Source organism: Mus caroli, chromosome 17 (genome assembly GCF_900094665.2).
Source record: "Mus caroli chromosome 17, CAROLI_EIJ_v1.1, whole genome shotgun sequence".
NCBI classification, from domain to species: domain Eukaryota; kingdom Metazoa; phylum Chordata; class Mammalia; order Rodentia; family Muridae; genus Mus; species Mus caroli.
The window spans coordinates 30,057,356-30,072,043 of NC_034586.1; the positions used below are offsets into that span (position 1 = coordinate 30,057,356).

The following is a 14,688-nucleotide window of genomic DNA, read 5'->3' on the forward strand; positions in this document are numbered from 1 at the left end:
TCTCTCTCTCTCTCTCTCTCTCTCTCTCTCTCTCTCTCTCTCTCTCTCTCCTTTGTGTATGGTCTTTGTGTATGTCTGTGTGTGATAATCTTTTAATTAATTAATTTTTTATGTGCATGTATGTTTTGCCTGTGAAGGCCAGAAGAGGAAGTCAGATACCTGAGAATGCGAGAATGGGAATTACGAACAGTTGTGAACTGCCAAGGGGATGCTGGAAATCAATCCCATGTAACCCTGAGCCATCTCTGCAGCCCTGACTTTAACTCTTGATCTTCATACCTTCACCTTCCAAATACTGTCATTAAAGAATGTTATGATTGGAGAATGTTGTTCTAGTAACTCAGGGCTTCATGCATGCTAAGCAAAACACTCTAGGGTTTTGTTTTTTTGTTTTTGTTTTTTTGAGGCAGGGTCTTACATACCCCAGGCTGGCCTCCATCTCACTAGGCAGCCAGGGATAATCTTGATTATCTTTCATCATCTTTCCTCTACTCACCTTCCAAATGCTGGAATTACAGGTATATGCCAGTATACTTTACTGACATAGTCTGATTTCTTTAAGTAAAATTTACAGAAAACATATCTCATGAACAAATGCTAAGTGTAGATTTGCTGAGTCAAAAGTATAGGTTGGTGTCTCCTTGACTTTTGTTTTTGTCTCTCCCCACCCCCCCATGCTGTGTGTTGAACCTGAGACATGCTTAATAAGCACACCATCCTGAAATATCTTCAGCTCTAGGTTTATATTTTTAAAAGTACTTTAGGGGTTGGAGAGATGGCTTAGTGGTTAAGTGCACTGGCTGTTCTTCCAGAGGTCCTGGGTTCAAGTCTCAGGACCAATATGATAGCTCACAAATGTCTATAACTCCAGTTCCAGGGGATTCAATACCCTCACTTAGATACTACATTGTACAGGGAAAAAAAATCATTTTAAAAGAAACCAATTTCTTTTATTTTTCAATTATTTGCATGCACCGAGTCTGTGTGTGAGTGTGCGTGTGAGTGCCAGGGCTCATGGGCGTCCACATTGGCTCCCTGGAGCTAGAGTTACAGTTTAAAGCTTCCTGACATGGGTGCTAGGAACCAGACTTAGTTCCTCTGCACTTTAAACTGCTAAGGCATTTCTCCAGCTCTGTGTGCACGCTTTGTGCAGTGGGTCAATACATCCCGATATGCCTGAGAGTGTGCTGCTTTGTGTCTATTGTCTAGTTTAGTTATCAACAACATATTTTAATCTCAAAAGTGTTCCAATGTAGATTTCCAGTTAGACATCAACATGTTCGTATGGGAGATGATTGGGAGGGCAGCGATCTTTCTGTCCAGGAGAGTCTGCCGGATGCCTGGCACAGGACTTGGAATGTTTAGTTGCTCCATAAAAAGGTCAAACAATAACAAAGCCAACTACCCAATCCGTAAAATGGGTGCTGAAATAAGCAGACAGTGCTAAAAGGATGGGGTATAAGTGGCCAATAAACATGATACAATATTCAACCTCACTAGCTGTCAGAAAATGCAAATCAAAATGACATTGAGGAGCTGATGGGATGGCTCAGCTATTAACAGCACATACTGTTTTTCGACCCAAGTTGGTTCCTAGTACCCACTTCAGGCAACTCACAACATCCACTTGCAACTCTAGCTCGTAAATATTTTTTTAAAACAAACAAACAAAAACCTTATACCTTACCTCAGTCAGAAAGGCAGTAATTAAAAAAAAAAAAAATCCCAGCACTCGGGAGGCAGAGGCAGGCGGATTTCTGAGTTCGAGAAGGCTGAACACAGGGACCCCAGTGGAGGAGTTAGGGGAAGGACTGAAGGAGTTAAAGGGGCCTTAACTGGCATCAATGGGAGAGGTGGCCCTTGGTCCTGTGAAGGCCTTATGCTCCAGTGTAGAGGAATGCTAAGGCAGTGAGGCAGGAGTGGGTAGGTGGGTGGGGGAGCACCCTCAAAGAAGCAGGGTAAGGGGGGATGGGATAGGGAGGTTTTCAGAGGGGAAACCAGGAAAGGGGATAACATTTGAAATGTAAACAAATAAAATATCCAACTAAAAAATTTTTATCTTGATTGTGAAACCTCGGCAGAAACAAAACAACAACAACAGCCCCCCCCCAAAAAAAACCTGTGATACCTACAAAAAAAAACCTCCAAAAACAAAAAGAAAAGAACAACAACAACAACAACAAAAAGTCAAAAACAGTCTGGCCTGGTGTGCTACTGCATGCCTTTAATTCCACCACTTGGAAAACAGAGGCAGGCGAATCTCGTGTGAATTCAGCGTTAGCCTGGTCTACATATTAAGGTCTAGGGTATCCAACCAAGGATACATAGGAGACTCTGTCTCAAAAGACAAGAGACAAAAAACAAACCAAAATAAAAAACAAATAGCCTGATACCTGACATACATTGTGAGTTCCAGACCAGCTAGGGCTAGAGTCAGACATTGTTTTAAAACAAAACAAAACAAAAACAAAAACAAACCAAAACAAACCAAAACAAACCAAACCAAAAAAACCCAAGCAGCAGACAATAGTTAATGCTGATGAGAATAAAGACAAAAGGGAATCCATATACAGGGCTGGTGGGAATGTAAAATTGTCTAACAAGTATGGAAGTCATCGTGTATATTTCTCAAAAATAGGGTTTAGGCCAGGCATGGTGGTGCACACCTTTTGTCCCAGCACTCGGGAGGCAGAGGCAGGCAGATTTCTGAGTTCAAGCCAGCCTGATCTACAAAGTGAGTTCCAGGACAGCCATGGCTATACAGAGAAACCCTGTCTCGAAAACCAAAAAAATAAATAAATAAAAATAAAAAATAGGGTTTAAAAAGTGGCTCAGTAATTGGAAGTGCTTGCTGTTCTTGCAGAGGAGCCATGTTTGAGTCATAGCACCCACGTTGATGCTCTTTTACCTGGTGAGCCATCTTACTAGCCTCAAGTGTGTTTTTGTGATATAGAACAATATTCCTATCTGTCCCTCCTCTTCTCTCATACCATTTTGGTATGGTCAAAAATGTCAAGAATTTACTGAAAACCTTGTGTTTGTATTTATGCTACCAATATGCTACCTAGTATGGCAGTCACTAGCCAGTGGCTCATGTTCAATGAGTCTGTGTGTCATGGCTGGTCCAAACTGAGAAGTGCCAGAAGCAGATAATACATACAGCCATCAGAATAACTTAGAAGAAATTTAAAAATAGCATAAGCTAGGAAGGGTGGGTCTAGCCTGTCATTGAAGCAGTCAGAAAGTGGAGGCAGGAGGATCAAGGCAAGCCTCAGCAACATACTGATTTAGAGGCCAGCTTAGGCTATAGGAAACCTCGTCTCAAAATGCAAAAACTCTGTAAAATATTGATCATACATTGAAATAGGAATATGTGTGGCACTGGCAAGATTGCCTAATAGGTGAAGGAGGTTGCTGCCAAGTGTGGATTCCTGAGACACACGTGAAGGATCAACTCCTGCAAGTTGTCCTCTGAACTTTGTACAAGTGTCAAGGCAGAAGTTTGCCCACATGTATAAGTGAATGAATAAATAAATACATAAACAATCAGACAAATAAATACTTTTTTAACGTTTTTGTTTTTCTTAGACAAGGTCTTATTATATAGCCTAAGTTGGACTCAAACTCATAGTGATTCTGGTCCCCCTGCCTCAGCTCCCCAAGTGCTGAAATTGCAAGTATGGAATATGACATCGGGTTTAGATTTCTAAAATTAACTTCATCTCATTTTGCTTTTCTCTCTTCTTTTTCTTTCTTGTAGCCCAGGTTACCTCAACTTCTAATCCTCATGCCTCCACCTCCCAAATACCAGCATTACTGTGTTATCTAGCGCTATACTTTATTTATGCAGTGCTGCTGGGAAAGAACCCAGGGTCTGTGCATGCTTCGTATGACCAATTGAGCTACATCTGCAGCACTCACCCTGTTTGTGATACAGGATCTTGTTCTATTGCCTAGTCTGGCTTAGAATTTGCAAAGCTCCTATGTCCACCTCCCAGGGGCTGGAGATATGTGTGTATCCCACCGAGTACTGATCAGAAAGACTTTTTACTTGTCTCTATCACCAATTTCCCTAATGATTGGACTGCATGAGTTATATGATTTTTAACTTTTAAAAGTTAAAAAAAAAAACACTTATTTATTGTGTATATATCTGTGTGACAGCCCAAGTGCCATGGCTTGTGTGTGGTGGTCAAAGGCCAACTTTGCGGAGTCTGTTCTGTCCTTTGACCTTTTGGGTGCTTGAACTCAGTCACCAGGCTTAGACAGCAAACGTCTGGAATCATTAAGCCATTTCCCTAACTCTGTTTTCTAAAAAATATTTTCTTTCCTATGTGTGTGCCTAAATATTTGCATATGTCTCACATTTGTACAGGAGCCGTGGAGGTCAGAGGAGGCATTGGACCCCCTTGAAGTAGAGTTTCAGGGTATTGTTAGCTGCTATGTGAAGGCTGGGAACCAAACCCAGGCCCTCTGGAAGAACGAGTATTCCTAATCACTGAGCCACCTCCCTGGACCTGTTTTGAGATTTTGAAATATAAACAAGAGAGGCTCACATCATGAAATACTAAAAGAAGGAAGCTGAAATCACTAGGAAGGAATAGCCAACCAGTTCTGTCCTTAACGGATCTGGGAATACGGTCACCACCCGAGGAACGTGTTTACTCGAACTTTGAAACTATTCACTTGGAAAAATCAAATGAAACAACAGAGAACAAAATGTTCTGAGGTTGTTTTTATTGTAAGAATGCTGTGAGCTGTGCCTGGGAACCACAGTTGGCACCTGTGCATCCACAGCACCCACAACAGCACCATGAGTGTATCCAGGGCTCCTGGCACCCTGTCTCCAGTCAGTCAATATGACTGAGTCCGCCATTAAGGGCCCAGCTAGTTGGACTGAAGTGGTCCCTCTGCATCCCCAACTTCTCTGGTAGGCGGGAAGTGATATTCAATGCCCCTCGAGCCCATGTTTTCTGGGTCTGGGCCATTTGTTTCCTGTTGCTCTGACTGTTTCAGACAACAATGCTTGCAGACCCCGACACGGAAAAGGGGTCCTCCAGTCTCTCCAGTTACGGGCTTCTTCTTTGTCCACAAGACGCAGATAGCCCTACTTAGAGCTCCTGCCCCCAGCAGAGAATGGCCAAATCTCAGGGCCACAACCAAAGTCACTGTCTTCTTAGGCCTGGAACCAGGCTCCAGTGAGGAGGCTAGGAGGCTGCTGTAGCCTCCATGGGCTGGATCAGCAGGGTGGTAGCCTGCAGAGGATAGTAGCGGCCCTTCCATGTTTTCCAGAAGATACCCTTTTTACGTTCCTGCCGTTGCCGTGGGATAGAGTGGAAGTATTGTCCATTGAGATTGGAATGGCTGCAGGTACCAAACCACCAGCCACCTATAGGGTTAAAGAACAGGAGATGCGGTCAAGGTCTTGAGTTTCCATACTGAGAAAGAAAGCACAGCTGGAGACAAGATGAACTTTGGATTTTACGCCGTTAGAATTTATTACATTTATTTACTTTGTGTTCCCGTGTATATGTGTGTGGGTGTACATGCCACAGTGGGTATGAAGGTCAGAGGACAGCTTGTGGGAGCCAGTGATCTCTTTCTACTATGTGAGTCCTGGAGATCAAACTTAGGTCTTCAGGATTGTAGGCAAACACTGTCACTGGCTGAGCCATCTCATAAGTCTTATTTTTGTTTTGTGACGGGAGGCTGGCCTCAAACTCTCCACGTGGCCAAAGACAATTTAAAATTTCTGCTTTACCTGCCTCCTCTTTCTGAGTCTATGGTTGACACCGTACAACCACGCGTGTTTTATATGGTATGGGCAATGAAGCCTAGGCCTTCACTCATGTTAGGTAGGTTCTCTGCCAAGTGAGCTACACTATGAAGCAGAGCTTGTGGGCAGAAATTTGTAGTCACAGTGCTCAGCAGTACGATAGGAAGTTTGAGGCCAGCCTGCTCTTTATAGTTTGATCCTGACTGAATAAGTGAAGCAGAAGAAGAGCTAGTACTGTAGCTCATTTGTTACAGTGCTTGCCTACCAGGCATGGAATTGTGGGATTGATCCTCAGGAGCACAATGGCACACGCCTGATACCCCAACACTCAGGAGTTAGAGGCTGATGCCCCCCTCCTTTTTAAAATGGTTTATTTACTTAATATGAATACACCATTGCTCTCTTCAGACACACCAGAAGAGGGCATCAGACCCCATTGGAGATGGTTGTGAGCCACCATGTAGTTGCTGGGAATTGAACTCAGGACCCCTGGGAAGAGCAGTCCGTGCTCTTAACCACTTAGCCATCTCTCCAGCTCCGAGGCTGACCCTTTAAGCTTATCTTTAGCTATATAACAAGTTCAAGGCCAGCTGGAGCTATATGAGGCCCTGAGTCAAACAGACAACAAAAACAAAACACCAGGGGCCAGGGTGTAGCTCTGTGCCAGAATGTTTGGCTAACAGGCACAAGACCCTATACCTCAGAATTGAAAAGAATAAGACAAGGATTTGTCTTGGCTTTGCCCTGTGTCAGCTACACACCCACAAGTATTCTCAGTTGAATTTTCAAAAGTGGGCACCATGATCATGTTCACTTAAAGACAGGGAAACTGAAAACAGCAGAGATTAACTCAATGACTGGCCCATAGGCACACAGGAGGCAAGGAGAAAAGGGGGACAAGGCATGGATGCACACTTTGGGACTGAATGTAGGCTACAGTGGGAATAAAATCTGCTTACCAGAGAGGCTCTTGGCACAGTTAAGGTCCCCACGGAGGTCATGGTCTTGGTCCCAAGTAGAGAAGGGCAGGGAAAGGCCATTGGGGGAAACGTTGGTGGCACCCAGCTCATTGGCCGTGGGCTCAGTGAGCTGCAGGCTGTAGGCTGTGTCCTCACCCCCCAAATGGATGGGAAATTGGAGCAATTTGGCATTGCCATCCCAGTCCTGGAGCTGCACAGCCAATTGGCTTCCTCGGTCCCCTGTGATGCTGTGCATCTTTTCCAGGCCCAGCCAGAACTCGCCTGAATCAAGAGAAATCATATGTGAGCCGGGCTCAACTCTCGTGCCCTTTGCTCCTTGCATCACTATGGCCTCCAGAGAAACACCTACCTTGGGGATCTCCGAAGCCATCCTTGTAGGCTTCCCAGGACTGGTTGAAGTCCACAGAGCCGTTCAGGCGTCTCTGAATCACTGTCCAGCCTCCATCTGCCCAGAAAGACAAAAAGTCACCATAAGTCCCTTCTCACAGGGAAACTGATAGTCCTACCTAGCTTGCAAGCCTAATGTCATGCTTCCATACAATCCCAGGAAGGGCAACACACTCATCAGTCCCCGCAGGGGGTGGGACCAGAACAGACTTCCATCCTAGGAGCCTGCCTCGGGAACCAGGAGTATATGTGTTTTGTTGTTTGAAACAGAGTCTCTACCTTAGACTGGCTTAAAACATGGTTTTGTAGCCAAGGATGACCTCAAATTTTTCCTATAGTCCAAGCTGTCCTTCAACTCACTATGTAACTGTGGATGATCTCAAACTCCTCATCAGCCTGCTACCACCTCCAGAGTTTTGGGTAGCAAACTTGAATTATGATACCTATTTTATGCAGTGTTGGAGATGGAAGCCAGGGCTTCATACATTCAACGGAAGCGCTTTACCAACTGAGCTTTATTCCCAGCCCATGAAGACTGAGATAAGGCTGGCCTTGCACTTTCAACAATCCTTTTGTCGCAACCTCCCAAGTATTGGGATTATAAATATAGGCACAAGTCACCATATCCAACTGTAGTTCTATGCACTGAATTTAGGGTCTTGTACATTCTAGGAGGCACTTTCTCATTAAGCTATGTCCCCAGCTCACTTATATTTTGTTATTGCGTGACAGGGTTATACTAAGTTACCCAGGCTGGACTTGATCTCACCTTGTAGATGACTAGACCTGGACAGCCGTACACCTTAACCACAGAAACCTATCACTGAGCTTGAGATGCCTGTCAATAGGGAAAAAGATTATCTATATACCTCCTACAGACTACATCCTACAAGCTGCATAATAGGGTGTGTGTGTGTGTGTGTGTGTGTGTGTTACTGTGGAAGGATCCCAGGAGCTTATACAAGCTAGGTAAGTGCTTGTATTATTGAGCTATACATGGCTTTATTTTATGACATCAGGGCTGTGCCTGGCAAGGAGGCTCCTTGGGGGGTTAGTGCATCCTACCTGAAGTCATCTCACAGTTGACCAAAAATGGTGGAGACCCCAGAGGCTGGATCTGGAAAAGTCCACTGTGCCGCTCCCCTTCTTGGAAGAGTTCCTGGCAGTCCCGGGGAGGCCCTGAAAGTAGACAAAGGGAGAGAGTGAAGCAGGAGAGAAGCCCCCAGCGATTTCAGGAGACAGGTGAGTGTGAAGGGTTGGTGGCAGAGGATGAGCCCCACAGGGTGATTTGCCTAAACTTGTTCCTGGCTCATTATAGCATTCTCCAGTAGGGTCCTCAAGGCACACTAAGGAACGGTTGGTCAGTCCCTTGACCAATCTTCACTCTTCCCACTCTGCTTGTCTACCCTCTCTGGCTTCTTTCCCTGAGCCTTTTCCCCATGTATCACACCTTCCTGTTATTGACAATCAGCACATGGTCCTGATGCCAGGGATTCCATTTTCCCATTCCTTTCTCTGGGTCCCAGCTTCTAAAAGGATGCTGTTCCACTCTCTCAAGCCCTGTTAGACTCCCAAAAGTGAATAGAGATATTATCACTGATGAAGAGTCATCTGGAGGCATGTCCCCACTCCTCCCACTGAGGCCAGAGACAAGGAGGAAGTTTGTCCACAGTAGGGACCTGTAACCACCTAGAGCCTACCCCATAGTCAGTGTTTCAGTGAAGACTTAAAACAATGGACAGGGGTGGATCTGGGGTAAGGCAAGAGCTGAGCTGACAGAGCAAAGAGGTACTCTGAATTAGTAGAAGATGCTGACAGTGGGATGGGAGACTGAGGCTGGGGGTGTGTGCGGGCTACGGCCATGTCTGTTACCAGAAGAAGGGGGAGAGGAAGAATTCTAGAAGAAAAAGAGGAGAGGAGGAGAGAAAGAACTTGGCCTTGACAAGTCCTCTAAATTCAGGAAGAACCACCCCCAGCCCAGCCAGGGAAAGTAGGAGAAAGGTCACTGGGGGAGGGGCATGCAGGCACTTTCTGCCAGCCAGCTCTGTCTGCACTGCCAGGAGTGGGGGCAGACCCAGAAAGATGGGAAGTATACTTTCCAATCCCTCAGGCAGCTCGCTCCCTTTCCCCTACTTTCCTCTCATCCAATCGGGACAGGCACACTGCCAAACCACCCATGTGGTTCCCATTAGGGCCAGCTGTTTGTCTCTCCAGCTCTGAACTTTCCTCTACTTGGCTAGGCTGAGTCTGGGAGCTCCAAAGCCACAAAACCACCCCCCTCAGCTCTTCTCTTCCACCACATCACCCATCCAGAACCTATGCCTGCCGACCCCGGAAAAGCTCATCCATGACCCTTGTCATGCTTAGGTACTTGCCTAAGTAAAAGCCAGGGGAGGGATTAAGTCTAAAGAGGTTGGGCTGAAAGCCAGCAAGCAGCCTTAGGGTGTGAAGGGGATATCCAAACTTTCACCTAGTTGGCTGTGGAGAGCCACAGATGTCAAGAAGGGTGAACGAATAGGCATGAACTCAGGGTTGGAACTGGGAGCCTCTGACTCTGTGCCCCGCACCCCCGACCCACCCGCCCTGCACTCCCTCGCTCCACACATACTTCAATTTGAAACAAAGTATTGGGCATGGACATCCACAATCTAAGACCTAGAAATTGTGATGGAAAACTGTTAGGTATATATGTGTATGTGATTGGATGGAAGCTTTCAGGACAAAGGATCTGTATCTGTAAGATGTAAGAGGATGTATCTAGTCTAGGAGCTGGCGTGGGGGTGTGCTTACTCTGGTTTTCCCTCTTATAGTTATATCAAGAGATGTTGGAGGGTTCCAAACCTCGGAAACGCACACACATCCACACACACACACACCCCTGGATTCCTTTGGATGATGTCCTTGAGCTACACCACCATCTCCCAGAACCCCTGAAACTTTAGCTCCTTTAGCCTTCCTCTACTTGTTCTGGTTAATGGCTAATAAGATTTTGGGAAGATTCTTGCTGGGAAAGAATGGTGGGGTGGTCTGGCCAAGCAGGGTTATAAGTGAAGAGGGTGCAATATATAAAAATACCCTTGACTAGAGCCTAGTGAGCCCACAGGAACCCAAGGCCAGAATCTCTTTCTTTCCTATTAAGGTGGACCTGACAAGAAGGCTAAGGATTGGAATGGCAAGTGGGGTGGTTGGGGAGTTGCCAGATGACAGCAAAGACCAGATATACTCACTGTGTAAGTGGGTGGCGTTGGGAGTCAAGCCAATGAGCTGGGTCATCTTGGGAAGCCTCTTTCCCCTCGAAGTCTTGTCTACTCCATTGTCTAGGTGCGTGGGGGCCAAGAGGTCTATCTAAGACCGGACAGGAAACGGGTGGTTAGATCTTTTGACTCATGCCATAACAACTGCTTAGCCACATTTCACCACTACATTTCACCCCCATTTTGTTTCCTCTTTCCGATTTGGGCCAATTGCTGGGGTAATTACCTGGCTCTGAAGATTCTGTATTCTCAGATTCTGCTTTGATAGGTATCTCTGCTGCTGGGCCACCTTCTGGAACAATTGCTGGATCTTGCTGTTTTGAGCCTTGAGCTGAGTCTAAAGATATGCAAGACTAGTGAAGACCTGGCTTTAAGTCGGCGACCTCCTCTTATTCACCCTCCCTTCTACCCTTTCACAGTCTGCTCTGAGGCCCTTCTCCACCCGGGTCCTGGAGGACCCAAAACGAGTCTAAGTAGAGTCAGAGTCCTGGTGGATGCACCTACCTGCAAACTCTGCAGAGTCTCAGGAGTCTGACCTTCAGGGACTCTATCCTCGGAGTCTTTGAGGGGTGCATCTTTTCCCTTGGGCCCCTGACAAGCGTTACCACAGGCAGCCATGCGGCGCTCCAGCGCGCCCAGCTGCCCACGGGTGCGCTCCACGTGTTCGCGCAGCCCATGGCCGAGCTGTAGCAGCCCGTGAGCCAGCAAGTTCATCTCGTCCCAGGATGCAAAGCGCGGTGGCTCTGGCTGTGCAGGGCGCCCTTGCGCGCTCAAAAGCCCCGCAGTAGCCGCGCATAGCATCAGGGCAGCGCTTGCTGTCGGAGCGCAGCGCATGATTCTGGGGGTGGCCTTGGGTGCAGCAACGCTAGGACTCCGGAACGCAGGAGTTCAAGACCCAGTAGCTGGAGTTCTGGGGGAGCCGGCTCAGACTTAGACTTGCTCTAGTGCAGAAGAAGATCTGGAGCCCGTAGCTCATAAGCGTTTCACGGTTGCACCTAAAGCCCCACTTTATAAAGCGGGTGTGGGAGTGGGAGGGAGAGCATTGGAGGCGGGGCCCGGGGGCGGAGCAAGTGGCCAAGTTTTAGGGTGCAATGCCACAGGCTTTGTAGTTACGAGGGTGTGTGTGTGGCGTGTGTGTGTGTGTGTGTGTGTGTGTGTGTGTGTATGAAGAGTCCTTGGGGATGTCTGCTTCGCCTTCCTTGTGACCTAATAAGCGACGTGACTGTCTCTGCACTGCATGGTTCATCCTAAGGCCGGAAATTCCCAGCCCTAGCTCGCATCCCAGCCCGGTTCAAAGGAGGAAAGGGCGTACAAATCAGGTCGTAGATGCCTTCTTTCCCACCACCACCCGCCCCTTCCCGCTACGTGGATGCCTTCTTGACTGACCCCATCTCAAGTCAAAAGTAAAGTAGGGCAGAGTTACGTGGCAGAAAGTTCTCTCCCTGGTAGGCTGAGTTCATATGGCAAGTGGGGGATTACAGAACCTTGCTCCCTGCCTCTTAGAGGCTTCCTGAGATCTTTAATCCACAGACCAGGCGGAACCCCTGCCCCCACTCTCACTTCCACCACCTTTCTGGCTCCCACGCTCTTTCCAGCTCAAGCATTCGTCATTGCAGATGTGTTTGTGAGGATCACTAACACCCTTGTTCAATTAGTCACCTCTTCCTGGCCAAATAGTCAATAGCTGGGATTTCTGTCTACATTGTAGAGAGTGCAACCCTAGGCTTCCTCCTGTTGCCTGTCCTCCACCACCAGGGATCTTGGTGTCCAGGAATTTACCTGCATTAAAGGAGGATCAGCGTCTGAGGACAGACCTGTCATCCCAGCTCTTGGGGCATGGAGCAGAAGAGTGTGGAATTCATCTTGAGCTACACAAGTGAGTTTAAGAGAGCCTGGGCTACTCTGAGCCAGGTCTCCAAACAACAAGAGCAACAACAAAACTGATGGCACGCACCTGTAAACCCATCACGCAGGACACAGGGGAATAGTACAAGCTACAAGCTAGCCTGCTCTACATAGTAAGTTCCAGACCAGTCAAAGCTGAAACAGCAAGACCTTGTTTCAAAACAAAACAAAACAAAAACAATTCATAGTTATGCATACCTTAACTCCCAGCACTGCAGAGCAAGAAGCAATTGGAGGAAGCTCTGTGAGTTTGAGGTCAGCCTGGTCCACATAGTGAAGTTCCAGGCCATGCAGGAAGAAGACCTTGTCACAAAACAACAACAACAACAACAACTAAAAGAGCCAGGAGGAGCTGGAAATCTATCTTACCAGTTAAGAGCATTTACATCTTTTACAGGGGATCTAAGTCCAACAGCTCACAGTCACCTCTAATTCCAGCTCCAGGAGACATGGTGACTTTGACTTCCTCAGGCACTTACACACATGCACACAACTTAAAACAGTCATTTAAAAATTTAAAAAGCAAAAAAAAAAAAAAAAAAAAATTAAAAAGCAGGCTGGAGAGATGGCTCAGCAGCTAAGAGTACTGACTGATCTTCCAAAGGTCCTGAGTTCAATTCCCAGCAACCACATGATGGCTTATAACCATCTGTAATAGGATCTGATACCCTCTTCCAGTGTGTCTGAAGACAGCTACAATATACTCATAAATTAAATAAAATAAATCTTTTTAAAAAAATTTAAAAAGCAAACAATCTAGAGAACATCAGCAAAGATTTCCCTTCCACACCCATCCATTCATTCACTCATTCCATACAGCCCAGATCCTGTACTGAGTTTTTTAGTTTGTGTATAAACCCTACCATTGAGCAGGGGAGAGGGACAAGGCTGAGACAAAAGAGGACTGGGGTGGGGCAGACAACTTTCCTTGTTTATGCTGCCTGGTTAAGTTTTTATTCAACAAGTTTGCATGGATATTCCTTTTTCTGACAGTTCCCCTGTAGCCTGCTAGGAAGAGGAGCCTGACACAGAAAACCTGTCTGACAAGAAGACCCTTAGGGCAAATTGACTGAAAAACCCCCAAGTTGAGTCAGCAGGGCTAGGAGCCAGCAGCAAACCTCTGGAATCTGAAACTGCATGCCTCAAGGCTGACATGCAGGCCACTGCTTGTACACTTGACCAGCTGGGCCTTTTGCCAGACTGATCCCAGAAGCAGTGGCAGGCAGACAGGAAGAGTAGGCAGAAAACCCTCAACAAGGAATGAATTCATACATCCACCATCTGTTCTCCCCAAACATCAGCCGTTGGGCACAGGACATAGCATTCCGTGCTAGTCCATGTGCTATCTCCTTGTCCAAGTCTTCTTGCCTCCAGAGAAAAACCACTGAGATGGGTGTGGTGGTGCATGCCTGTCATCTTAACACTTAGAGGATAGTAGCAAGAAGGTCCACATGTCTTCAGCTTTGGAAGACCCAATGCCCTCTTGGCCTTCTCAGGCACCTGCACACATGTGCACACACCTACACACAGACACATGCACACATTTGCTGTTCTTGTACAAGACCTGTGTTTGGATATGAAAACCCATGTTGTGATTCACATCCATCTACAACTCCAGTTCCAGGGGATCCAGTTCTCTTCTGGGATCTCCAAGGGGGCATTCATACATACAAAATAAAAAATAGTCTTAAAAAACTAAAGGAAACCAATTACTTTGCCAACATGACCAGTTTTTGTGTGATGTATATTAACATATGTATGGGCACACACGTGGGCAGGTGAGCATGCTCTTGTGTGTGCGTGTGTATGGAAAAGCGAAGTGTCCTTCTCTATTTATTGGGGCAAGAAATATTCTTGGACCTGAAGCTCACCACCTTGCCCTAGGGATCCCCCATTCCTGCTCCTGGAGTACTGAGATTATAGGAAGTTACTATGCCTGCCCAGATTTTTTGTGGGTTCTGGGAATCAGAATTTGATTTCTTGCCCCTGTGAGTCAAGGACTTCTCCACTAAACCATCTTTCCAGCCCCAAATCCCACATAGTCTTTTCTCCACATACTTTTCATGGATTTCTTCAGTTCCATGCTTCAGAGAGTACAGAACAACCTGAAGATTCTTGGAGGTACCTGCTGGGTACAACCATTACAAAAGACTCCTGTCCTCTTGGGATCTGGAACTAGCTCTGGCTTTTATCCTAAAAACTGCTTTCTGGAATGTGCCCTCTTACCCAGCTGTTGCAATAACTCTGTAAGCACCTATTATATGTTGGCATTGTGCTAGGATCATATCGTGTCCATGTCTTCATACACTCCCAGCTTTGGTACAAGGCTTTGATCTGAGGATACAGCTCACTGTTAGAGCTCTTACCCAGCAGAGATAATGTTCTT

General features: G+C 46.6%; 1 protein-coding gene across 1 annotated transcript; it reads right to left on the minus strand.

The window, feature by feature from the left end:
• Positions 1-4,720: 4,720 nt before the first annotated feature.
• Positions 4,721-11,414, minus strand: Angptl4 (angiopoietin like 4). Its single transcript, XM_021186292.1, has 7 exons — positions 10,902-11,414; positions 10,624-10,734; positions 10,371-10,488; positions 8,209-8,322; positions 7,106-7,201; positions 6,736-7,017; positions 4,721-5,389 (listed from the first exon to the last, which is right to left on the minus strand). The coding sequence occupies exons 1-7, from the start codon at positions 11,229-11,231 to the stop codon at positions 5,208-5,210; spliced, it is 1,233 nt and encodes a 410-aa protein (XP_021041951.1). The 5' UTR covers positions 11,232-11,414; the 3' UTR covers positions 4,721-5,207.
• Between the last annotated feature and the right edge of the window lie 3,274 nt (positions 11,415-14,688).